Genomic DNA, 27,643 nt, shown 5'->3' with positions numbered 1-27,643 from the left:
GCGAATTTTGAACGCGACTGGATTTGTTTTACCTTATCAGGACAATTTTGCATCTTGAATTGAGAAATTTGCATGCTATATCAACTTCCGAATCCTACATTCCTTTAACCCGATGCTATATTTTTCATTATTATTATTATTATTATTATTTTTTTTTAATCTTAATCACGCTATTATTAATACTAACATCCAACCTCCTCACTACATTCATGATTTAGTTGTTGATGTGCAGTCTTGCAGCAAGTAGTCACCATTTATCACCAGTATAATAAGGCTTTTGTGTGTGAAATTCTGACGGACTGCACATCATATTTTTCTGTTTAAAAATAGCCTGACAAGCAGTCTGTTTTCCTAAAAATATACTTTCCTTACCCTTTAAAAGAGTTCACAGTAATTAAATCCCTTCTAACTTATCCAGTTTCTTCCTTCCATCTTGATCCAAAGTTTCTTAATTATGATTAGAAGGACGAGAGGAGAAAAATTTTTTTTAATTCTTTTTTCCCCCCGTCAGTGGAGAGTCTGGTGCCGGAAAAACGGAAAATACGAAGAAAGTAATCGCTTATTTTGCTAACGTCGGTGCCGTTTCGCAAAAAGCCGGAAAAGAGAAGAAAGAGGGATCTAAAAAGGTAGAAAAAATAACAAAAAAAAACGACCCTGCACGGAGTGAAAGAACAAAAGTGTTGCATGCGTTACCTCCCCTAAAACATCCCATTCCACGACAGTGCCTACAGTATCACTACGGAAATTATGCACGTATCTGATGACAAGTTAGTCAGAAGTGCTATTTGATGGAGAAAAATTAAAATTATAAAATGAAATTATTAAAATATACTGGGTGGGCGGAAAGTAACTAGGCATGGAGAAATCGCTTTAATTTTTGTACTAATAAAGCAGTCGTAATAAAATTTGCGTGTGAATGTATATCAATCTGTGGAATTTTATAATTCTTGCATCGATGATGTCGCGATGATCAAGAGAGGCTGCACGTGCAGTGGGAGAAAACATGGCCGGCTGCTTGTCCAGGAATGAGCGGGCATAGATTGCGCAGGTGTCTACATTAAGGTTATTTTACATTAATGCATCCGTATTTCCATTTAATAAAGTATACGGAAATGATTTTCCTCACCTTTAGTGTTTGAAATGTAGAAATTATAGCAAATTTTTAATGCCTAGTTACTTCCCACCCAACCTGTAAATCAATAGCGTCTATTATTCTATGATAACCTTTCATTTTATAATTTGTAAAGATTTAAAAATTGTTTCATCTTCGTTACTCAACTCCTAACTAATGTTTTAGATCAAAATTTATAAGAAATAACTTCAAAAAAAGTTATTATTTCAATGAAGTTGGGCAATTCAACAGCTTATTATCAATCATACCAATTTGTATTGGTTTATATTATGTTTTATTCACTTCGTATTGTTTTTGAATTTATAAAAATCGTAAATAATCTACTATATTTTTATCCCCAAAAGGCGCTGTCATGGTAATTAGCATGAGTATTCAATCCAAAGGTGATCTTCACTCTTTACTCCCAAAGATGTTACCTGTTGGTATAGAAAAATCCTTTATATGTTTTATATTAATGCATGTTTATAAAATTAACATGTTTCCCACTTTAAGAACTGGTATTTTATGTTTAAGTTTAAACTTTTTTGTCCTGTATTTGGGCAAAAACTGTCAGAGAAACGTTTCATATGTTGTGGATCTTTGTAACCTATCATAACACTGTTTTAAGCTAGTAGAAAACTGTGTGTTCACTAAAATAATGTAAAATTATAGCTTCCAGGTTTACATATAAATCCAAGTTTATGTTCAGAGTGTTTAAGCTTATTTTATGTGTCTACTTCTACGCGTGTGCGCGCAGAAATAGATTATCTCTGTGCCATTTTAACACACAACAGTTTAAAAAATAACCCATCAAACACTAGTTTCTCAGTAAGACATACAAATATTGATAAACACATTAATAATATATATATATTTTTTTTTTATCATGCAACTAGATGCTTTATAAATGTATTCTGCATGACTATGTTCTGTAAAAGTGTGATGTTTAGAACGTTAAATGCATATAAATGTGTACATGTACATGTGGCATAATTAGCAGAATTCAGTATGAAGTCTGAATATTGAATAATGCTTTGAAATTTGCATGCTTCAAGTCTTAATAATGATTCGAAATTTATAAATATACACTTTATTTGAGTCATTTATTTACTTATTTATATGATATTTTTTAAGGGTAACTTGGAGGATCAAGTTATTCAAACTAATCCAGTATTAGAAGCTTTTGGGAATGCCAAAACTGTGAGAAATGACAACTCTTCCAGATTTGTAAGTTTACTAATTAAAAAAAAAGGCCTCTCAATTGTTTTTAATTACGATTTTTACAATTTGTTTACTGTTTTTCAAGGGTAAATTTATCCGTATCCACTTCGGTCCTATGGGAAAATTGGCTGGTGCTGACATAGAAACATGTGAGTAAGAGTTTTAAAAAAATCTCAGTTATTAAATTTGAACAAGTATTATAATATTTTTGATTATTTAGACTTGCTTGAAAAAGCTCGTGTGATTTCTCAGCAACCTTTAGAGCGATCATATCACATTTTTTACCAGATTACATCAGGCCAAATTGCAGATCTTAAAGGTAACGTTGTAAATATATATATATATATATATATATAGAGAACAATGAAGAAGGACTTGCTACAGCAAGTAAATCCACCTAAGTTCGAAAAATGTGACGATATGTCCTCTCTAACATATCTGAACAATGCCAGTGTGTTGTACAACTTGAAAGATCGTTATTATCAAAATTTAATTTATGTAAGTAGAGTAGATTTTTATTACCATTTCTATTTTAATTAATGTGTACTTTTTTCTATCCCTTCCTTTCCTTTCACTTCTTTAAAAAAAAAAAAATTACCTACAATTTTCAAATCCTACCCACGTGGTGTTCTGTCAATGGCACTTCCCCCACTTTCACACCACCCAATATCCTTTCATCACCCCAACCCCCATTCCAATATACAGAGATCACTCAAAAAGGACCTACTACAACAACTTAATCCTCCAAAATTTGAAAAAACAGAGGATATGTCCAACTTAACCTACCTCAATGATGCTAGTGTCTTATACAACTTAAAAGAACGCTATTATAGCAATCTTATTTACGTAAGTACTCGCTTGCTTTATATTTTTGCATAACTCGCATGCTATTTATTTTATTTTATTTTATTTTTATTTTAAGCAATTAAAGCATTACACAAGCATATAAAATTATATCTNAGTATATTAATACACATTTTTAAATTTTGAAAGAACGAAATGAGATATGTTAGAATATTCTATCAAGATTAAAAATGTTCTTTGAGTTTAAAGTAGTATTTAGAAGAATAGAAGTATTGTTAGATACAGTAAAAAAAAAATATACGGAAATACAATACTGAAATAAAGTAATTATTATTATTAGTTTTTGTAAATGCTTTATGAGAGCATTTCTTGACTACTTTAATAATGTAAAGATGCTCTTTAGGCTCATAACACAAAGTAAAAAGCAGTATAATTTACACTGATCCGAAAAGACAATAGAAATATGTGGAAAAAAAATAACCTTTTTAAACTAAATATCTAAAGGATACGTCTAAAAAACAATAAAGTTTTTGTAAATGTGGATTGATTAACAACAACAGAAATCCAACCAAATTACAGGCAAATACTCTATATAGCGCCAATGCTCGTAAACTGACTTTCCTCCTTCTAGCAGCATCCATCGTTATCTCTGAATTACTAAATATAGGATTTTGCATTGTAAAAGACATTCTCATAACCCAATCACATGACTCAAACACTCGATTAAGTGCCTATTTCAGAGACGAACGAGAGAACGATATATCGAGGTTTTACAAGTGCCGTAAAATGACCTTTATCTCTGCAGGAACAGAAATAAAAATCCCTTAAAGCATCAGCACTACAATTCAGGTTATTCTGAGTTATATATAAACAAGATAAAATGCAAGAAAGATAATTCCGAATCATGTATTTTTTTTTTAAATTCCAGCCAAAAACATCAAAAAGAAACACAAGGTCAGTATTACAGAGTTTAATGTTGTGTAAAATTTCAAATATGTGTTGCTATATTAAAACTTCATCTGTCAATGAATAAAGAAATATAAAATTAGTATTGCAGCTAAGTAAATATTATAATACAATGGGGCATTTACAATGTTTAATGAATAATAAACACAGAAATTTGAATATGCTTTTATTCTTCTGAATATTTACTGATTATTTTTGCATTTTTTAAGAGTAGCCTTGTTCTTTTTATTATTTCACTATTAAAATGCAATTTTAATGGCAAAATAATANTTATTTTTAGAAATTATTTCTGTAGCTCGAGAAATGTATTTTTCTTATTACTAAAAATATACTTTCGGCGCGCGGTCGATATTTTTGTAAACCGAACGTTAGCTTAAGAATATGTTTATTTTAATATCGGAAGCGTCAGTTTGCTTTAAATTAAACGACAAACCCCGGCGCTAACGTAAAAAGTAAGGCTAAAATTTAAGAAATAAGGCTTTAAAAAAAATCATATTTTAAGCAAATTTGTATAGAAATCTAGCGGTTAAAGAAGGGAGCCATATTCAATTTCTCGCGCAAAAATAAAAAGAACAATATAAAACATTTATTAAATTATATAGGCTTATATCTAGAAGTTATTTTTTATGACGGCAGAGTTTAAAAACGGCCGAAAATAATATTTACTTATTAATGAAAGAGGGCATTTAATATCGAAATTTCATTGTCCATTCATATTTTATGCTTGTATACTTTGTAATTTAATATACGCTTTATAAACGAATCGTGTTTTAATTAATTATAAAATAGTTATATTTGTTTGTTAATTATTATCTTACTTGCTTGATTACGCGCAAGGCATTTCAAATTTCACATCCGCAAACTCCGTAAAAAAAATGGCGGACGTTAAGAGTTAAGTTATAATATTAACTGTATTCGTGAAATATTAATTGTATTTTGTTTATTTGCTTCAGGTAATACTTTCCGGAGCTGTTTAATTTATTGTGACCTTGTGCATCAAAATTTTAATCCTTCGATCGAAAAATAATAATCGTAACTTCTAGTCAATATGGCTGCCGAAGATCCCGATCCAAATCCATTTCTTTTCGTGTCTTTGGAACAGAAACGAAAAGATCAAACGAAACCGTACGATGGGAAAAAAATGGTATGGGTACCGGACGAGAAAGAAGGTTTCCTTCTAGGAAACATCGTTAGTACCAAAGGAGATTTGGTTACAGTCGAAATTAAAGGGGATGAGGTAAGTAATTGTCTTCCATTCTAACCGGCATATACCTACTCTTCCATATATAACTGTATATTAAAATACACTGGCAAAATTTAGCGAAAGTACCGAAATTAAATTAAATTTTTAAATATTTAAATTAAAACAAGAAAAAATTTATTAAAAAAATAAAAAATAAAAAAAAATAAAAAAAATGGAAGCGAATATGTTCAAAATGGTTCAAAATGGCGGATTATTATTCATATAAATTTAAAAACTTTTTAAATAAAAGAGTAGGTNAATAAAGCTAATATGTATCTCTAATGTGATTTTGCTAATATTTAATTAATACTTATGTTAATAACTACCTTCCCTTTTTTCCCCTATGTTTCTTTAATCACTTCCAGTTGAATAGTTTTGAACAACTGTGCATCAACTTTACCAATGAGAAATTACAGCAATTTTTCAACCATCACATGTTTGTTTTGGAACAAGAAGAGTACAAAAGAGAAGGAATTGAGTGGACATTTATTGATTTTGGATTGGATTTACAAGCGTGCATTGATTTAATTGAGAAGGTAGGAAAGTAAAAAAAAAAAAAAAAATACACAGAAAACAGAGAGAAATTGGGCGCTTGTGTAAAAGAATAATGGGCACTACGCAGCATAAGCAGCTTTGCGCTTTCCAGCACACAAAGAAATATATCTATTGCTGTACTAACAATAGCAAACACGTGCTTTTAACTTTCTATACATCAAACTTTTCTTTTTTCGCATAACTCATACAGTATAATGGCTTTGAACAACTCTGTATCAACTTTACCAACGAGAAATTGCAGCAGTTCTTCAACCATCACATGTTTGTACTGGAACAAGAGGAATACAAACGTGAGGGAATCGACTGGACGTTTATTGATTTCGGTTTGGATTTACAAGCTTGTATTGAGCTGATAGAAAAGGTTTGTCGTTGCTTTTCCATGTATTGTATTTTAATTGCTTCCATGGCACTTTACTAACGACTTCATAAGTATAAGCTATAGTATATAAGGCTTTATGCCCATGTGATTAATGTTTCTTGATTTATTTACATGAATATGTAAAGAAATATAAACTCTGTATATAATTTTTGTTTTAAATTAACAGAAACTTTGTTTAAAGTTTATTAAGTTATATTAATGCATGTTATAATGTCGATAGCCAATGGGTGTGCTTTCAATTCTGGAAGAAGAATCTATGTTCCCCAAAGCCACCGATAAAACTTTTGAAGAAAAATTAAAAACTAATCACCTTGGAAAATCTCCAAATTTCGTAAAGCCAAAACCACCGAAACCTGGACAAGTAGATGCTCATTTTGCCATAGTTCATTATGCAGGAACTGTAAATATACCTATCACTGTGTTAAATTATTAATTTGTAAGACATATAAGACTATAAAAACCATTTATTAATAAAATAGGTTCCCTACAACTTGACAAACTGGTTAGAGAAGAATAAAGATCCACTGAATGATACTGTTGTCGATCAGTTCAAACATGCATCTAACAAATTATTAATTAGCATCTTTGAAGATCATCCAGGTCTTGGATCTGATGATCCAAAGAAAGGTACTTTCATATTTATAATTACCATCATCATCAATGAAAATACAGGGCTTATTTATTTATTTTAATTTATTTCTCTTTCATCACTTCAGGAGGAGGAGGAAGAAAGAAGGGTTCTGGATTTCAAACAGTGTCTGCATTGTACAGGGTAACTAATTCATTTGAAACATTAATTATTTTTATTTTTATAGTGTTTAGGATATTTAGAAATTAAACTTTAGATTATTTTTAGTTAGTTTATTTAATTTTTTTTTTGTAATATATTTTGTAAAAATGGGATATCAGACAGATTAAATTTATATACATAATTTTTTGTTGGGGTATTTTTAGACCTTGCAGAGGGCATCCATTATTTTTATAATATTTTCAACAATTAAAAATTACATAAAATGTAATTTAATGCTCTCCACCATCCTTTTTGACTACTTATTTTGTAAGACTCTTTTTATTATTTTCTATGAATAGTTGTAGATTATATAATTTTAGAATTTTCCTAAACTCAGTAGTATAGTAAATTTATAGTGTAGTTATAAACTATTAGTAACAGTAGTAGTACTTATAGATATAATATGCCTACCTATACTTCCCATTCCTACTAGAGTAGATCTTTATCTCTATCCTAAATCCCACAGGAACAACTGAACAAGTTGATGACCACTTTGAGACAAACTCAGCCTCATTTTGTGAGGTGCATCATCCCCAATGAAACTAAATCCCCAGGTATATTCCTCTTTCTTTTCCTTTTATTCCTTATATTATAATAATGTAGTGTGTAAGCCTGAACACATTGTCTCTGTGGAGTCTTTCCCACCAATCATCCTCAAACCTCCGAAGAAACAAACCTCCCCCCTCTCTCCTCAAATTTTCTCTTATCCTCGGAAAACATTCTATTCTTTGCCTATTCTAACTAATAATATGAGCAATTTTATATATTTATTTTAGATATAAGCATTTACAAGCGTATTTTATGCTTGAATAGCTTCTAACTTTGTTGGCTATCGCTTCGCTCTCTGCAATGTAGGATAGAAGAGCTGGCTGATGTGCTTTGCTAGTCTGGCAACAGTCATCAAGAAATGGGAGCAACATCGTCATGGATGCCAAATCCGCAAGATCCCCCTTATCAAACCTTATTCCAAATTTCCAAAAATGGCCAAATATAATAATTTCCTTCCAAAAAAAAATAGAAAAAAAAAATATATATTTATTATACCGTTTCGCTTTACGCTTTCCTGTCCAAATTAAGCCCATTTTGACACTCATTGCTTATTGCTTAGATCCTTTTCATAAAACTTTCCCTTGGTTATTCCTGTTTCCAAACGTATAGGAACAATTGAACAAGTTAATGACCACTCTGAGAAGTACATCACCCCATTTCGTCAGGTGTATCATTCCGAATGAAACTAAATCGCCAGGTAAGGAGGTTTGGATGAAAAGATGTGTTTGTACATACGTTTTTCTATTTATTTTATTTTATTTTCTTACAATAACACTAATTTTATTATTATTATTACTTTAAATTCCCTTTCTCCTATTTAGAAAATACTCGTAATCCCTATCAAAATCTATACTTTATATAGCTTTATATACTATATTATCATTTCAACTTCATTTTTTTTTTATATTTCAACCCATTAACAGAAAAACTTTGTCTGAGTGACAATATTCGGGATTACCATTTTGTATCCCAAGGAAAAATTGAAATTCCTGGTGTAAATGATGGTGAAGAAATGGGTTTAACTGATGTGAGTATAATAAATTATCAATGATGTCCCCATTATATGGTCTGTATGGATATCAGACAATTCCTGCTTTATTCGTTGTCCAACCTGAAAATAGATGTTCCAATTCAAATGTGTTTTCTCTCTCTCTCTCTGTTCTCAGTGGCAATTATTCTATGATGTGTTTTCCTCCGAACATTCACCTATATCTGTTTACCAATATATGTGATCAATGTGTTCATATGAAATGTTTGTGTATCTCCTAAACCAAAATACTTTTGGTTTCTTCCAATTTTAACGCACTATTCTCGAAAACCCAGAACTGCTTGAAGATTTTAGTACTCCTTATCCAATTATCTTAGACCCAATCCAAAATAAAACCCCAAAATATGCACATAGAATTGTTTCCCTCTATTTTTTCCCACACAATTAATAGTTCAAATCCGAAATCTTCGTAATTTCAGAGAAATGAAACCTCGTTCGTAATAATATACTTTTCCTTTACATGCTAGGATTAAATCCTGATTAATTCCCATGATACTCACACCACCTTTGGAACCCTTTTCTTTTAGGAATTCTCTTGTTAAGTGATAACATCAAGGACTACCATTATGTGTCTCAGGGTAAAACTAGTATCCCTGGTGTGGATGATGGAGAAGAAATGAGTTTAACTGATGTGAGTATATATAGAGAAGACCCTTTATTCAATAAGTCCCTATAGCCGTCCATAGGATTTGACCACTAACATAGATATACCATTAACCAGAGTGCTGTTTTCATTAATAAGTTTTAAAAAGACATGTAATATTGTCATGAAATCATTGTTTGTGAGTGTCCTAAATCAAACTGGGAACATATACTTCTTGTGTTGAAGAGATCCTATTGTTTATGTGTTAATGTTTGTGTATATTTCTCCGAATACTTCATTAAATGTCATAATAACGAATTCCTAATGAACGATTTAACAGTACAATAAATATTTTCTATAATTCACTTAAGCAACTTTGTTTTCAGAAAACATTTCCGCTGTTATTTACAATACAGTTATTTTCCTTTAACTGTAACTAAAACCAAAGTGTTCTGTGTATTATTATGAAATTCGTCGTGTAGAAAGATATTAGACCTACATAATTTCATGTAGGCCTGTTATAATTGTTAATTCTTGCAGAATATTGAAAGTCGCATCTTTAATTTCTTAAAGGGATGTATTATGTTCACAGAAATTCAGCAAACTTACGTATCCTCTCGTTCTATAGTATCCATTACTTGTAAATGATACTAAATTATGTTATAGTGAATATAGAAAATATTTTACATTAACAAATCCTGTAATTTATACAGTATTTTAAAACCTGGCATAAAAATTCCTTAATAGTTCCTTCTTATATTGTACAGTTCTAGAAAATAGTTCACTGAATTGTACATTACTCAACTTTTTCATAACAATAAATTACCCATCCCAAACTCCAAGAAATATCCCTTAATATCTTCCTAAGAGGAACGTATTTTGTGCCTCTTCCATTCAAATATAATCTCCCCTTACCAATAATAAAATCCTCTTTTTTTATTCCACACCACGTAGAATTCCTTTTATCATAAATCCACTTAAAGATTCCCATTCCCATCTTTGTATTCAATTGCACTCTTTCTTTCCAATCTTAGAAAATCCCCACACCCTCCCATAACTTACCACATAGATCCCACTGTGTTTAAGTAGTGTATTGTGTCCATAAATTATCATCATCGTAACTGATGGTGGTAGAAACCAATGTAATTTGTTTCTGATTCCAATGGCGAGCAAACCTGTGATGTATCCTAGTGTAATATGTAATCCCTTTATACCTTTCTAACGGTGTCCTCCTTCGTGCCTGTTTTCTTACAGAGAAAATGTTACTAAGCAATAACATCCGGGACTACCATTTTGTATCTCAGGGTAAGACAGACATCCCTGGTGTGGATGATAAAGAAGAAATGGGAGTCACTGATGTGAGTAATTTGTCAATCTCTCTTTGCGATCCAAGAGAGAAACGGGTCAAAAATATGTTATACTTAACTCTATAACAATATAAATTTATTAATACAAAGAGAGATGTGTAAGATTAATAAGTAAAATTAACACAATAATAATTAACAAAAAGTAAACAAAAAAATATAGAAAATTTAAGACTCGTTCGATTGGTTGGGATGGTGCACATTATTTTTACGTAAATCTGACGTCATTCTTCACAATTTCTCATTGCAAAATTAGAGCAACGACGTCAAATTGACGTAGAAACGTACACTATCCCAGCCGATCGAACAGAACGTTAGATTATATTGTAAAGATTTAATTATGATTTCAGAATGGTTTCGACGTCTTGGGATTCACGGACGAAGAGAAGACTAACATTTATAAAATTACCGCATCAGTCATGCATTTAGGTGAAATGAAATTCAAGCAAAGGCCAAGAGAAGAACAGGCAGAAGCGGACGGTACCGAAGAGGGTGAAAAAGTTGCTCATTTGTTAGGATTAAACGCGGCAGATTTGTATAAAAATCTGCTGAAACCGAAAATTAAAGTCGGCAACGAAATGGTAACACAAGGAAGAAATAAAGAACAGGTGCGACATACAATTCCTATCTTTCAAAGCGTGTGTATTTAATTGTTTTTTTTAAAATATTTTTTCATAACAACAACTGTGTACTTTTCACTCAGGTTGTGTATTCTGTGGGTGCTTTGTCCAAAGCAATGTATGACAGATTATTCAAATGGTTGGTCAAGAGGGTCAACGAAACTTTAGATACTAAACAGAAGAGACAACACTTCATTGGTGTATTAGATATTGCAGGTTTCGAAATTTTCGACGTAAGTCGTTCAAGAATTTATTTATTTAGCGAAAAATTTCTATTGCCATTTTATATAATTTTAATAACATTTTTTCTAATTTTTAAAGGTAATATTAATATATAGGCATATATATATAGAACGACCTAATAAACTGCAGAATAAAAGGAATGAATTCCCATTACAATTATAAAAATGTCCATAAAATGCAGGTTCCAATTATACACACGATCTTTTTTATTTTTTGTATAAAATAACTCTTGTTGAATTTAACTCGATATAAGGCTATAACTAGCAAACCAAAGTTGGCATAAATATGCTGAAGTTATTTTGAAGTGTCTATTAATAGCAAGGAAATGTCTCCATTACTTTTCTGTTATTAATTAATATTCGACTAGTAAAATAAAAATTTAATTGTTTTTACAATTTAGCGTTAGAGTGAAAGAAATAAATGGAATAAACACTTAATTCGAGAGCTTCGTGTGTTATTTTCTTTGATTATTAATGTTAATGTAGTCTTACAAACTTACTTAAACACATAAATTGTCCTAAGATTTCATTCTACAGTTTATAACACTGTGTGAAAATGTTATGTAAATTGTATATTTTTATTATTTAAGTTATGTTTTCAGTGAAACAAAAAAATAATTAAATAATATATAGTTTTTTTTTGCCTTTTGGTATACATTAAATATAAATAGACCTAATTAATGAAAGGTCTCATTGTGTAACAAATGATAATTATATATTTATATATGATTCTGTAGTTTATTTGGTTTATCTATATATAATATATATATATTATACAATTTATATTATATAAACCATAAATCAATTTAAAAAATTTTAGTTTTAACTCGCATCAAACACATTTTACACTTAATTACATTAGATATTTTTAAAAGCATTTTGTACAAAATACATCACACAACACATCTGCAATCTACAAATGTACTTAAACTAAATTTAGAACTGCCCATTTTGAAATCAAAAGAAAATAATAATAAAAAGATGCGATTTATTTAAATGCGCGTATTTTTTTTCCTCTAACAAATCCCAAATTATTTTTTCCTCGTGTGACCAAATTCCTGTTGTTTTTCACCTTTATTTTTTCCCTAAATCCCGTTTTATTGTTTTACCCTTAACTGTACCCTAAACAGAGTGAAAATCCTTATTTTTAGTTTTGAAAATTTAATTTTTTGTATTCTTTCCTCCATAATTTTTCTTTTTTTTTTTTGGTTTCCTTTAAAAAAAATTCCCATGTTTAACTGTTTCCCAAATTTTTAAAAATCGTTAATACATTTATTTTTATTTTATTTATTTTATACCCGTGCCTACCAAATCCTTGACCTTCCTGAAGTTAAGTTCCCTAAATATCTTTTTATTTATCCCTTCCAGTACAATGTGTGACTCCCTGATACCGTTAAACCTTTATCATACTGTATATTAATGTTTGTAAATATATAATAACCTGTGTTTTTTTATATCCAACCTTATATATTAGCTTTATTCGTGTATATTTTTCGAAAGTATATTCTATTTTTTTTAAGTAAAAATAAGTAAATTTGTAAGATATGCCCAGAAAAATAAAGCTAATATGTATCTCTAATGTGATTTTGCTAATATTTAATTAATACTTATGTTAATAACTACCTTCCCTTTTTTCCCCTATGTTTCTTTAATCACTTCCAGTTGAATAGTTTTGAACAACTGTGCATCAACTTTACCAATGAGAAATTACAGCAATTTTTCAACCATCACATGTTTGTTTTGGAACAAGAAGAGTACAAAAGAGAAGGAATTGAGTGGACATTTATTGATTTTGGATTGGATTTACAAGCGTGCATTGATTTAATTGAGAAGGTAGGAAAGTAAAAAAAAAAAAAAAAATACACAGAAAACAGAGAGAAATTGGGCGCTTGTGTAAAAGAATAATGGGCACTACGCAGCATAAGCAGCTTTGCGCTTTCCAGCACACAAAGAAATATATCTATTGCTGTACTAACAATAGCAAACACGTGCTTTTAACTTTCTATACATCAAACTTTTCTTTTTTCGCATAACTCATACAGTATAATGGCTTTGAACAACTCTGTATCAACTTTACCAACGAGAAATTGCAGCAGTTCTTCAACCATCACATGTTTGTACTGGAACAAGAGGAATACAAACGTGAGGGAATCGACTGGACGTTTATTGATTTCGGTTTGGATTTACAAGCTTGTATTGAGCTGATAGAAAAGGTTTGTCGTTGCTTTTCCATGTATTGTATTTTAATTGCTTCCATGGCACTTTACTAACGACTTCATAAGTATAAGCTATAGTATATAAGGCTTTATGCCCATGTGATTAATGTTTCTTGATTTATTTACATGAATATGTAAAGAAATATAAACTCTGTATATAATTTTTGTTTTAAATTAACAGAAACTTTGTTTAAAGTTTATTAAGTTATATTAATGCATGTTATAATGTCGATAGCCAATGGGTGTGCTTTCAATTCTGGAAGAAGAATCTATGTTCCCCAAAGCCACCGATAAAACTTTTGAAGAAAAATTAAAAACTAATCACCTTGGAAAATCTCCAAATTTCGTAAAGCCAAAACCACCGAAACCTGGACAAGTAGATGCTCATTTTGCCATAGTTCATTATGCAGGAACTGTAAATATACCTATCACTGTGTTAAATTATTAATTTGTAAGACATATAAGACTATAAAAACCATTTATTAATAAAATAGGTTCCCTACAACTTGACAAACTGGTTAGAGAAGAATAAAGATCCACTGAATGATACTGTTGTCGATCAGTTCAAACATGCATCTAACAAATTATTAATTAGCATCTTTGAAGATCATCCAGGTCTTGGATCTGATGATCCAAAGAAAGGTACTTTCATATTTATAATTACCATCATCATCAATGAAAATACAGGGCTTATTTATTTATTTTATTTTAATTTATTTCTCTTTCATCACTTCAGGAGGAGGAGGAAGAAAGAAGGGTTCTGGATTTCAAACAGTGTCTGCATTGTACAGGGTAACTAATTCATTTGAAACATTAATTATTTTTATTTTTATAGTGTTTAGGATATTTAGAAATTAAACTTTAGATTATTTTTAGTTAGTTTATTTAATTTTTTTTTGTAATATATTTTGTAAAAATGGGATATCAGACAGATTAAATTTATATACATAATTTTTTGTTGGGGTATTTTTAGACCTTGCAGAGGGCATCCATTATTTTTATAATATTTTCAACAATTAAAAATTACATAAAATGTAATTTAATGCTCTCCACCATCCTTTTTGACTACTTATTTTGTAAGACTCTTTTTATTATTTTCTATGAATAGTTGTAGATTATATAATTTTAGAATTTTCCTAAACTCAGTAGTATAGTAAATTTATAGTGTAGTTATAAACTATTAGTAACAGTAGTAGTACTTATAGATATAATATGCCTACCTATACTTCCCATTCCTACTAGAGTAGATCTTTATCTCTATCCTAAATCCCACAGGAACAACTGAACAAGTTGATGACCACTTTGAGACAAACTCAGCCTCATTTTGTGAGGTGCATCATCCCCAATGAAACTAAATCCCCAGGTATATTCCTCTTTCTTTTCCTTTTATTCCTTATATTATAATAATGTAGTGTGTAAGCCTGAACACATTGTCTCTGTGGAGTCTTTCCCACCAATCATCCTCAAACCTCCGAAGAAACAAACCTCCCCCCTCTCTCCTCAAATTTTCTCTTATCCTCGGAAAACATTCTATTCTTTGCCTATTCTAACTAATAATATGAGCAATTTTATATATTTATTTTAGATATAAGCATTTACAAGCGTATTTTATGCTTGAATAGCTTCTAACTTTGTTGGCTATCGCTTCGCTCTCTGCAATGTAGGATAGAAGAGCTGGCTGATGTGCTTTGCTAGTCTGGCAACAGTCATCAAGAAATGGGAGCAACATCGTCATGGATGCCAAATCCGCAAGATCCCCCTTATCAAACCTTATTCCAAATTTCCAAAAATGGCCAAATATAATAATTTCCTTCCAAAAAAAAATAGAAAAAAAAAATATATATTTATTATACCGTTTCGCTTTACGCTTTCCTGTCCAAATTAAGCCCATTTTGACACTCATTGCTTATTGCTTAGATCCTTTTCATAAAACTTTCCCTTGGTTATTCCTGTTTCCAAACGTATAGGAACAATTGAACAAGTTAATGACCACTCTGAGAAGTACATCACCCCATTTCGTCAGGTGTATCATTCCGAATGAAACTAAATCGCCAGGTAAGGAGGTTTGGATGAAAAGATGTGTTTGTACATACGTTTTTCTATTTATTTTATTTTATTTTCTTACAATAACACTAATTTTATTATTATTATTATTATTTTATAACTGGTTGTTCAAAACTAAAATTTTAATCTTGTTTTGTAAAGGGGGCCGTTTAGAGCTGAAAGATGATGAGTTTTTCCCGAGCCTAACCCTCTATAAAATTAATTTTATTTATTTAAAGGCGTTAACACTACTTTATATTAATAAATAAGCATTCTAATTTTTTTTATTTCTTCCAAAAAAACATGCTAAGAGTGCCCCATACAAGCTCTGACGGCCCTGTTTATAAATAATTACTTCATAATTTGGACTGATCATAAAACAAAAATTCTATTCGGTAATTAATAAATTAAAATATAATTTTTTTATTATACAATTACATCAACTTTTAATAAAATTTATAACTAATTTTATATTCAATTATTTAGGATAAAAAGCATTAAATAGTTATTATAAAGGCATAAATTGTAGCATTTCTATATTCATTTACTACATTATTTACTACTAATTTGTTTTCAATTAAATTTCAAACAATAAATCCAGACATTCTCTTCAATGTGTGGACCTATAATATAAAGATTTCATTTGTTTATTTTATAGAACAGTTATCAATGATGAAAGATAAGTCAAAGATCCATAATTCTAATTGTAAAGTTAATATACTTTTGTTAAGAAGTACACACATTTTAACTGACATTGTTCAGACTATTACACAATTCATTTAACTCTATTCACATACTATTTTAAAATCCATTAACATGTTATCTAGTGTAACTTGAAACCTAAAATTACGCTTACGATTATAATTCTCCAAGGAAAATGCACGTTAACGAAATAAAATAAAAAAATTCAAGTCATTTAAGCCAACAAAATTGGAATCATTAATTAAAAATAATAATTTCGGTTCCATTACAAATGAAATAACACTAAAGAAAGTAAATAAAATGTAAACAAAATTATTAAAATTAGAAAATTACAACATTAAAATCAATAAAATTAGAAGTAAGCATCCTTCTAGTTTTAACAATTGTATACTTATTAAACTAAAAAAAAAAAGGTAAGCAATATTGTAATGATTTATTGTATATTGTAAGCTGATTTTTTAAATTATTTATGAACAGATAAAAATATTATAGTGTTTGTTTAGGTGTGATTGATTCCCACTTGGTAATGCACCAACTGACTTGCAACGGTGTACTCGAGGGTATTAGAATTTGTAGGAAAGGATTTCCTAATAGAATGTTGTATCCTGATTTTAAACACAGGTAAAAATTTTAGTATGAAAATTTACTAAATTAAACTGGCAATTTAATTAATAATTTCCAACTATAAATCTTTATAAATAATTTATATTTATTTCAANCTCAAAAAGAGCCGCATTTGCCCATGTCTGGTATATAAAGTCTGACAAGATTGAAGAAAGATGAGGTGAAGATACTGAAGCTACTGTAAGCAAGTGAGGTGAAGTTCCTGAGTGAGTACAATTGGCAAGCAAAGATTTCAAGACTATTTTTTCTTTTTCTTTATGGCATGATAGTTAGGTGAGTTATTTGTAAGAACCTTTTGTTGTAATTTTTGTAAATAGTCTAGTTTTTATATCTGTCAGATTTCTATGGTAATAAACTTAATTAAAACTATCTTAGAACTAAGTTACTAAGTGTTGGAAAAGTTTGGAGTCTTGTATTTTTTTTTTTTCTGATTAGATAAAATATCATTAAATTTTATAACTTGTACAATTAGTTTTTCTAACTTATTTTGTATTTATTAATTATTGTACATAGTCGATCATAAAATAATAATAAATTTAATTCTTTTTTTGATGCATAGTCACATATTCATTTCAGGCTTTTTCATACAGTAACTTATTTTTTTTTTTATGTTCAAAGAAATTCATTCATATTTTTGCCCATTTATAAGTCCTGGCCTGTCACTGACTTGGATGTTTTGTTTTGTTGTTTATGTAATGCTGTTAGTTAATTTTTGGGTTTTTTGAAAAAACTAGACGTTACAGAATAAAGTATACTTTCATACTGACTTTTAATTTGACGTTATTACTGTATCATTTTGTTGTTAAATTATTGTATTTTGTTTTATTTTGTATATTCAAATTAGAAAATAACTTTTTTTACCTTTTTTTATTAAATTTATAATGTAGGAAAATATCTCAACATTTATTATCTAATATTACTTGTTTCAAAAATAACTTTAATAGTAAAAAATATTTGGTTTCAGGATTCAAACTATTCATTTGATTACTCCAAAACTTTGTTTTTGGGATAAACCTATTAATGGGCATCAAAAGATTAAACAACAGGAAAGGAAATCAAATATGTTTCCTGAAAATTATCACTTCCTATGACAAAGTACTGTATTTATAGAAACTATATATCCAACTGCACATTAATCATAAGAATTGTGACTAAAAGTCCATTAATTATATGTATATAAACTGACAGCTGGATGGATAAGTGATCAAGGTGGCAACCTACTACTCTGGGAACCTGGGACTGAATCCAGACGGGTTGAAAAATCCCCTAGAATTTATTTGGAGTGGTCCAACCGGATATGTTGGCTCCCATCCCTCCTCACCACCTGGTCAAACCCATAATGGGCTTGCTAAAAAAAAGACCCTCTTAATGCCCACAGGGCAGAATGAGTTTTTTTTTTTAAAAAAAGTATATATGCCAATAACGAGTAAAGTTTTGCACATATGTATCCTCTATTTCCCAACTTTCATGACTTTTTAAAAAAAGATTTTTGTATATTTTTTCTGTGTATACAGAACTTTTTTTGTTGTTTTTTGCATTTTTACGTACCTTTTTTTGATGATTTTTTAAAATAATTTTTGTTGTTTTCATCGCCAGATACACAATTTTGGCTCCCAATGCAGTTCCTAAGGGATTCGTTGATGCTAAAAATGCAACAGAATGCGTACTTGCGGCTACACAACTTGAAGCTAATGAATATCGAATGGGTCATACAAAGGCATGTAAATTAAGCAACAATAAAACAAAACCTTTTCCGATTTTATCAGGTCAAATAGCACTGAAAATGTCACAGGGTCACAGAGGTATAGTAATATGCACGTGCACGCTTTAATTATCTGCCTGCTTTCTGCTATTGTATGTTAATAATACGCTTATTAATCTATACTTTTTTTTTCGTTTTCAAGTGAATGTTATGAGTATAAACTTATTAATATTTAATTAATTGTGTTTTTTGTAGAACAGTGAACAGAAACAGACTTGTATCAGTATGATACGATTATATAACTTATTAATAAACATCTAATGCATAAAACTCAAATTTTCTATGTGCATAATAATATAAAATATATGTATATTTGGTTTAGTGCGAGTTATAAGCACTGATAATTGAATTAATTTGGTGAATCTGAAATGTGAATAACACTAAACGATTAAAATAAACAACAGAATGTGAAAATAATCTGTCAATACGAGTGAATAAAGTATTTTATGTGAATAACAGCAAACAAAAGATGTCAAGGTGTTGCAATGTGAATAACATCAAAGCAGAAAAGTGTGAATAATAACAATGCAAACGAATATGCATTTCGATGTGAGTAAAATCAATGGAAAAAATACTTATGTATTGCAATGTGAGTAACATCAATGCAAACAAACGTGCATTTCGATGTGAGTAACATCACGCAAGAAGCAATGAAGTGTTGCAATAATAATAAATAATAATAATAATAATTGTTTTAATTAATAAAATCACAATTTATTGTAATGCATTTAACTTCAGCACAAATGCAATCGGGATTATTAAATAATAATAATAATAAAAGAATTTGGGAAATCTTTAAAATTTGAACTTGAAATCTATCATCTCAGCAGAATTTTATCCATTTTCATCAGAAATCTATCTTCAGTTGCATGAAAAATAATGGGAATAATTACGTGCACTAATGTTTTTGTAATAAGAGATCGACCCATGACTAATATGCAAATCCTTAGAACATGCAAAACCCTTTTATTACAGATTAGAAAATTGCAACCATTCCTTATCACTTTATATCCATCCTATTATAATTTACCAAAGGACCCATCCATAAAATAACAAGTGTATACTTTACTAATATACCAAGAACAGGGAGAGTTTTTAATATTTGCAATTACTGTAATGCATCTTCCCATCCTTTCCTGTACAGATATACAATCCTAGCTTCGAATGTCCTACCTAAGAATCAATTCTTGGATGCTAAGAATGCGAGTGAAAGGATATTGGAACAAACACAATTGGATCCTAACGAATATCGATTCGGTCTTACCAAGGCATGTATATTAGCATGATTCTATCGAAATTAGTTATAGCTTACCGAATTTCTTGCAAGTTATTATAGTATTAAGTTTTAAGATCAAAGGATCACAGATCTGAGGTAAGAGATGAAACTTTTCTAAAAAAGAAATTAATTCCTTCTCTAAAATTAGCTTGTCTGCCTGGAAACTGTACAGCAAGCAAGACGTTAAGAAGCATTCTGAGCTTATTTTCTAATTCTTAATTTTAGGTATTCTTCAGAGCTGGTGCTTTGGGACGTCTGGAAGAATTGAGAGACGAAAGATTAAGTAAAATTATTACAATGTTGCAAGCATGGATCAGATGGTACGGGTGCAAGAAAGAATTCAAGAAGTTACAGGAACAAAGGTAAATAAGTGTTTCAATGAAAACCTCTATTGAAATTGTTAGTTTCCTGGATGTTATGGAACAGCTGGAGTATTGTAATTGGTCAAATTTTATACCTCGAGGATTTCTAAGGTCTCTTAATTAATAATCATAAAAACTCCTCTTCTTTCAGAGTTGCCCTACTGGTTATTCAGAGAAATCTTCGAAAATTTTTACAACTCAGAAATTGGTTATGGTGGAAGCTTTACTCAAAGGTATTTAAAATTCGTTTCCAGCACCAAGATAACAAGTTAACTGTAAACATTTATATATTCTTTCTACTTTTTTTTAAACAGGTGAAACCATTATTGAGCATTGCAAGAGTAGAAGACGAATTGAAAGCTTTGGAAGAAAAATTGAAGAAAGAACAAGAAGCTTTCGCAAAAGAAGAGAAGATCAGAAAAGATCTCGAAGTACAAAATGTAAAATTATTACAAGAAAAGAACGATCTCTTTTTACAATTGGAAGCAGAAAGATCCGGATGCGGCGATTTGGAAGAAAGATTGAATCGTGCTCTAACACAAAAAGCCGATTTGGAATGCCAACTTCAGGTTAGTATTTCATCACACTAAACTACAGAAAGGCGAAACAATTTTTTAAAAAAATATTAAACGATATAGAACATTTAAAACAGCATAATTTTAATTCTAAAATTAGAATAAATTCATCAACTTTCAATTAACTTTAGTTAGGCTAATTAAATTCGATATTCTTCAGGGCCTGCCTTGTAAAAAATGTTGTTCGTGGGGCCGTAAAATATTTGTTTTTATTAGATTCTTTTAGAAATTTGAAACTGTATGGCCCGGACTTCTCAGATATGAAAACTAATTTTTTATTTCCGAATAATTATAATTTATTAAATTATATTAATTACAATAAACCTGTTTAAATCGGAATCGCACTGTACCGGATATTTTTTCCGTTTTAAACAGGTTATTATTTTAAAACATGGAAAACCGTTCGGTTTCAAAGAAGTTTTCTCGTTTATACAGGTTATATATAAATATATATATAGAATAAAAGCTCTTTACATTTAGATTTTAATCTTTATTTTAAAACTTAGTCATCATCTTCTAGTCTTTAATAAATAAACATTTTTAGTTGAAAGTTTTCTACACTTCCTACTAAATATAGTAGTCTGAGAGTCTCCTTACAAACTAAACAAGTTGAAGATAATAGGATCTATTCTCTCACAATCTCAAGTGGTAAGGCCGGTCAGAAATATTCCCTGTCATATGTTAGCTAGGAGTTAGATATGGCAGTTACCGAATGCGATAACGAGTGGTCTTCGATATCCGAACAGTTTCATCCAAGTTATTATTCGTCGGATGCCATCTCTGATCAATATTCCTTGTTTTCTTCCGATCAGGAAACACAAGATAGGTTGAATCACGAAGAGGACGCCCACACTCAACTTTCACAAACAAGAAAAAAATTAGAAGGTGAAGTGTCGAGTCTGAAGAAGGACGTGGAAGATTTAGAACTTACTATTCAAAAGGTCTGTTTTATTATATTTTTAAATATAATAGTTTAAATTCATATTTTGTCATGCTTATATAAATGGCGTGTTTATAAAATACATCCTAGACAAACTAAAATACAGTAAAACTTTACAATTTCTGGCCACTTAAGAGAGAGGTGTCCATTAATATGGAGTTTCATTTATGTAGGGCATTTTCTGTGGGGGGTGGCAGTATGAAGTTTGATTTAGGCAGATTAACAGGAAATTTTCAGTTGTGGCCACAAAGCCAAGTTTTACTGTATATAATATTTTAAACACCTGTATTCTTCGTGTATTTGAGTAAATTGCATAATTTTTAATCGTTTAAATGTATAACTTTTAATAAATTAAATTTATATTGGTTTTTTAATGTAGGCAGAACAAGATAAGGCTTCTAAAGATCATCAAATTCGTAACCTGAACGACGAAATCGCTCATCAAGATGAACTTATTAATAAATTTAACAAAGAAAAGAAACATTTACAAGAAATTACTCAGGTATATCAACACAGTACAAACTTATTTTAACTTTTTTTTTTCAATATTTTTATCTACGAATATTACTTTATAAATTCTAGAAAACATCAGAAGAACTTCAAGCAACCGAAGATAAAGTAAATCATTTAAATAAAGTGAAAGCAAAATTAGAGCAGACTTTAGATGAAGTAAGTTTTATTAATATTTTTAAATCATTAAGTTGTAATAATTTAAAATTAAATTTAAAAATATATTTTTACAGTTAGAAGATAATTTAGAGAGAGAAAAGAAATTAAGAGGAGATACAGAAAAAACAAAGAGGAAATTAGAAGGCGATTTGAAGTTAGCACAAGAAGCAATAACTGACTTAGAAAAAGCCAAAAAAGAATTAGAGCAAGCTCTTCAGAGGTATAAAATATTGCAAACTAATCTTTTTTTTAATTTGAGATATTTAATGTAATTGTAAGCAATTATTTAGGAAAGAAAAGGAAATGGCTAGTCTGGCTGCAAAATTAGAAGACGAACAAAGTTTAGTGGCAAAATTACAAAAACAGATCAAAGAATTACAGGTTAATAAATTAATATATTTTATCTATTGCATAAATTTTGGCATACTGAGATATATTTTTAAAAATTCTAATTAGGCTAGAATTGAGGAACTCGAAGAAGAACTCGAAGCTGAACGACAAGCTAGAGCTAAAGTAAGATTTTTTTTTTAATATACACATAAATCATTTTTACAATTAATAATACTAAAATTTGGCTTACTGAAATGTATTTTGTTATTCTAGGCTGAAAAACAAAGGGCTGATCTTGCCAGAGAAATTGAAGAACTGAGCGAACGTCTCGAAGAAGCCGGAGGTGCAACATCAGCGCAGGTAAAAAAAGTATTCAAATCTTAATTTCCTTGGCTGTATTTTTTTCTAAAGATCCTATTGTAAATCTATTTTAAGGTCGAACTAAATAAGAGGAGAGAAGCCGAAATGTCAAAACTGCGAAGAGATTTAGAAGAAGCCAACATACAACACGAACAGGCAATGTCAACTTTGAGGAAGAAACACAACGATGTGGTGGCCGAATTAAGCGAACAAAACGACCAACTTAACAAACACAGGAGCAGGTAATTGTGTGAACAACACTAAATAATTGTTTAGAAATTCTGTCGTCACAAATAAAAATCTTCTAAACAGGTTGGAGAAAGAGAAAGGACAGTTGAAAGGAGAGTTAGATGATGTTAAATCCAGTATCGATCATGTACAGAAAGAAAAAGTAAGGAGATTTCATTTAGAAAAACATGAATGACATTTCTCACTTTTCTAATTTATTTATTTATCATCAGGCAAATTCCGAAAAACAAGTGAAACAATTAGAAATACAAGTTTTAGATCTGCAAGGAAAATTAGACGAAGCTAACAGGTCTTTAGGAGATTTCGATTCGACAAAAAAGAAATTATCAGTAGAAAATTCCGATCTACAAAGGCAGGTGGAAGATTTAGAATCTCAGCTCGCTCAAGTTAATAAATTAAAAATGTCCCTCTTAACGCAATTAGACGAAGCTAAAAGAACGGCAGATGAAGAAAGCAGAGTACGTAGTTTTATTTAAAATTTATATAATAAATTGTACGTGTTTAATTTAAAAAAAAAATGAATTTCATCTCAGGAACGTTCTGCTCTCATGGGTCGCTTCCGAAATTTGGAACACGATTTAGACGGATTAAGGGAACAATTAGAGGAAGAACAAGAAGCAAAGGCTGATCTTCAGAGACAATTAAGCAAAGTTAATGCCGAATTACAAATGTGGAAGAACAAATATGAAAGCGAAGGACTGGCAAGGTTGGAAGAACTGGAGGAAGCGAAGTAAGTAACCATTTATTTTAAATGGTTACTGGTCAACAGACAAATCTAAAAAGTAATGAAAATTTAATTTTTATTCTTATAATTCAAGGAGAAAACTTCAAGCTAAACTCCAAGAAGCAGAAGAAAACATCGAGCAAGTAAATGCAAAATGTAGCGGTTTAGAAAAGACGAAATCAAGACTTCAAGGAGAACTTGAAGATATGACCATCGAAGTGGACAGGGTAAATTACTAAATAGAAATTTTCTAAAATTTATATAAAATTTCGGATATGTGTTAACGTTATATTTAATTATTAGGCGAATGCAACAGCAGCTGCATTGGAAAAGAGGCAAAAATCATTCGACAAAGTCGTTGCCGACTGGAAACAGAAAGTAGACGATTTAGCAGCAGAACTCGATGCCTCTCAGAGAGAATGCAGAAATTATTCCACCGAACTGTTTAAATTAAGAGGACAATACGAAGAAAGCCAGGAGCAATACGAATCAGTCAAACGAGAGAACAAAAATTTGCAAGGTAAGAAAAAAGTCTTTTTTTTATAATATTTAAAATTGAGGAACGTGTATTAAATTCCAATTTTAATATCATAGACGAGATCAAAGACTTGATGGACCAATTAGGAGAGGGTGGTAGAAGTGTCCACGAGTTGGAGAAATCACGTAAGAGATTGGAAATGGAAAAAGAAGAGTTGCAAGCTGCCTTGGAAGAAGCAGAAGCAGCTCTAGAACAGGAAGAAAATAAAGTATTAAGAGCACAATTAGAACTATCTCAGGTTCGACAGGAAATCGATAGACGCCTGCAAGACAAGGAGGAAGAATTTGAAAACACGAGGTGCAAATTCGTGTCTGCCATTTGTTCTTCTCTTTTTAAATAAAATATTAATAATTAATTTTCGTGTAAATTATAGAAAGAACCACCAAAGGGCAATCGATTCGATGCAAGCGAGTCTCGAAGCCGAAGCACGCGGAAAAGCAGAAGCTTTGAGACTAAAGAAGAAACTGGAGAGTGACATCAACGAATTAGAAATCGCTTTAGATCATGCAAATAAGGCAAATGCCGACGCTCAGAAGAACCTGAAAAAGTATCAGATTAATCTGAAAGAATTACAGCAAGCTTTGGAAGAAGAACAAAGAGCAAGGGACGAAATAAGAGAACAATATGCCATGTCTGAACGTCATTGCAGCACTCTTCAAGGAGAATTAGAAGAAAGCCGACAGTTATTAGAACAAGTAATCAAATTACTATTGAATTTTATGCTTTATTAAATTGATAACACGCTTATTAAATTATTTATTTATTTATTTATTTAACAGTCTGACAGACAGAGAAGATCGGCCGAATCCGAATTAAGTGACATGCACGATCAAATGAACGAACTTTCAGCACAACACGCATCTATATCTATGGCCAAGAGGAAATTAGAAGGAGAAATGCAAGCATTGCATGTATGCAATTTTATGTATATTATAAATTTGTATTATCAGATACAAAATGATTAATAAGAAAACAGTAATCAAGTATTTTTCCAATCAAAATAACACTATGATAAAGACAGAAGAAAATGTGTCTACAATCTTTAGCAATATGAACACAGCCACATTTTTTTTGACTACTCGCATGATTAATTGTGCGTAAAAGAGAGTTGAAATTATTTATAGATACGATGTAGTGTCTTTAATAGGGCTCATCTTCCGGAAATAGTTATTAATATCCATGCCATACATAATTGATTTATTGTTTTATCATCAGAATCATCTAGGCATTCAGCATGTGGCACATGTAATGATTTCATGATAGGATTTTATTTTGGTTACTGTTCTTTTATCAACGGAATCAATTCAGTGAACACATGAACGAGTAAAAATTACATTCATATATTTCGTATATTTTAGGCCGATCTTGATGAAATGTTGAATGAAGCCAAACAATCGGAAGAAAAAGCAAAGAAAGCAATGGTCGATGCTGCTAGATTAGCCGATGAACTGAGAGCTGAACAAGAGCACGCTCAACAACAAGAAAAAATAAGAAAAGCTGTCGAACAGCAGCTGAAAGAAATGCAAGTCAGATTAGACGAAGCAGAAGCAGCAGCTCTTAAAGGAGGAAGGAAAATTATTCAGAAACTGGAACAGAAAGTGTGTAAAGTTTTAACAGTAGAGTTTAATTTTAAAAAGAATTAATTAAATAATAATAATATCTAATTTTTAAGGTGAGAGAATTAGAAACCGAACTGGAACACGAGCAACGCAGACACGCAGATTCAGCTAAAAATTATCGCAAATCAGAAAGAAAATTAAAAGAAATTCAATTCCAAATGGACGAAGATCGAAAGAATCACGAAAGAATGCAAGATCTTATCGATAAATTACAACAGAAGATAAAAACATACAAGAGACAGATAGAGGAAGCTGTACGTTTTAATATACACACATACTTACATATATATAATAAATTTACTATATATTTTCTTAATTAACGGAAGAATATAAATAATTGAATTGTAATATTCTAGGAAGAAATAGCAGCTTTGAATCTCGCTAAATTTAGAAAAGTCCAACAAGAATTGGAGGATGCAGAAGAAAGAGCAGACATGTCCGAAAATGCACTGGCAAAACTACGAGCAAGAAATCGCAGTTCTGCAAGCAGAGCAATGAGTCCAAGTGTAAGTAATAATATAAATAATAACCGAACTTTTATTATTATTTCTCTCTGTCTACTGTTAACTTTATATTCTATTCTTCCTTCAGCCCCTTCCAAAGTCCAGGCCTAAGGCCAAACAAATGGGAAATGAATAACATTTCACTTTACCTTCCATTGTAACCTTCCATTGTAGGTGAGAAAGATCTTATGCATGTTCACTTTTATATTCATCTGTTCTTATACTAATAATTCTGATATTTCAAGAATTCTTCTTGATCTGAAAATATTAACAAACAGTATTAACAGGAAAATCACAGAAAAAAAAAATATATATATATATACTTTTTATTATCTAATTAACTAATTCTATTGTTAATTATTTCTTTTATAAACAGCCTCCTATCCACCTTTACTCGAAAATTCACAACGATTATCATTCATCGAATAAATTAGGTTCGAGGGATTTCTTGGATCAGTCCGATCTGTAAGAATACGATGATTTTTATAGGATATCGCCTATTAATATAGGAAATGGTGTTTATCCTTAATTATCCTATTAGAAACGACAACTTTCTTTCTGTTTTGTGCTTTGTATGCATGATCTTGTCAAAAAGAGCTTCTTTGCTATTATGTATGTTGGATATTTTCATGCAATAATAATGAAATAATAAAAAATCACAAGGTCACAACTTCAA

General features: G+C 30.2%; 2 protein-coding genes across 14 annotated transcripts; both read left to right on the top strand.

The window, feature by feature from the left end:
• Positions 1-27,643, top strand: LOC111630771 (myosin heavy chain, muscle-like). 12 transcript variants are annotated; one of them, XM_023374993.1, is made up of 38 exons: positions 5-626; positions 2,246-2,338; positions 2,418-2,481; positions 2,553-2,651; positions 9,194-9,297; positions 10,964-11,221; positions 11,317-11,466; positions 13,138-13,308; positions 13,927-14,106; positions 14,186-14,333; positions 14,428-14,483; positions 14,967-15,054; positions 16,940-17,057; positions 19,967-20,090; positions 20,324-20,460; positions 20,612-20,693; positions 20,775-21,029; positions 21,848-21,976; positions 22,355-22,477; positions 22,558-22,644; positions 22,719-22,864; positions 22,935-23,025; positions 23,101-23,157; positions 23,248-23,334; positions 23,410-23,576; positions 23,647-23,725; positions 23,796-24,041; positions 24,117-24,313; positions 24,402-24,534; positions 24,611-24,827; positions 24,902-25,142; positions 25,219-25,540; positions 25,625-25,756; positions 26,204-26,443; positions 26,518-26,718; positions 26,821-26,970; positions 27,056-27,141; positions 27,344-27,643. In XM_023374993.1, exons 3-37 carry the CDS (start codon positions 2,448-2,450, stop codon positions 27,101-27,103), a joined length of 5,097 nt encoding a protein of 1,698 aa, XP_023230761.1. In that variant the 5' UTR covers positions 5-626; positions 2,246-2,338; positions 2,418-2,447; the 3' UTR covers positions 27,104-27,141; positions 27,344-27,643. The 12 variants fall into 12 exon arrangements, with proteins under 12 accessions (XP_023230727.1, XP_023230720.1, XP_023230705.1 ...); XM_023374959.1 differs by lacking the exons at positions 13,138-13,308; positions 14,967-15,054; positions 27,056-27,141 and adding exons at positions 13,518-13,688; positions 15,659-15,746 and having other exon boundaries at positions 1-626; XM_023374952.1 differs by lacking the exons at positions 14,967-15,054; positions 27,056-27,141 and adding an exon at positions 15,659-15,746 and having other exon boundaries at positions 1-626.
• LOC111630842 (myosin-7-like) lies at positions 5,652-8,434 on the top strand. 2 transcript variants are annotated; one of them, XM_023375009.1, is made up of 5 exons: positions 5,652-5,881; positions 6,500-6,679; positions 6,759-6,906; positions 6,996-7,051; positions 8,228-8,434. In XM_023375009.1, exons 1-5 carry the CDS (start codon positions 5,780-5,782, stop codon positions 8,417-8,419), a joined length of 678 nt encoding a protein of 225 aa, XP_023230777.1. In that variant the 5' UTR covers positions 5,652-5,779; the 3' UTR covers positions 8,420-8,434. The 2 variants fall into 2 exon arrangements, with proteins under 2 accessions (XP_023230777.1, XP_023230783.1); XM_023375015.1 differs by lacking the exon at positions 5,652-5,881 and adding an exon at positions 5,942-6,261.

Source organism: Centruroides sculpturatus, unplaced genomic scaffold (genome assembly GCF_000671375.1).
Source record: "Centruroides sculpturatus isolate CEXI.00-Female unplaced genomic scaffold, Cexi_2.0 scaffold20, whole genome shotgun sequence".
NCBI classification, from domain to species: domain Eukaryota; kingdom Metazoa; phylum Arthropoda; class Arachnida; order Scorpiones; family Buthidae; genus Centruroides; species Centruroides sculpturatus.
The sequence above is the reverse complement of the archived record's forward strand: the minus strand, read 5'-3'. Positions and strand labels throughout refer to the sequence as shown.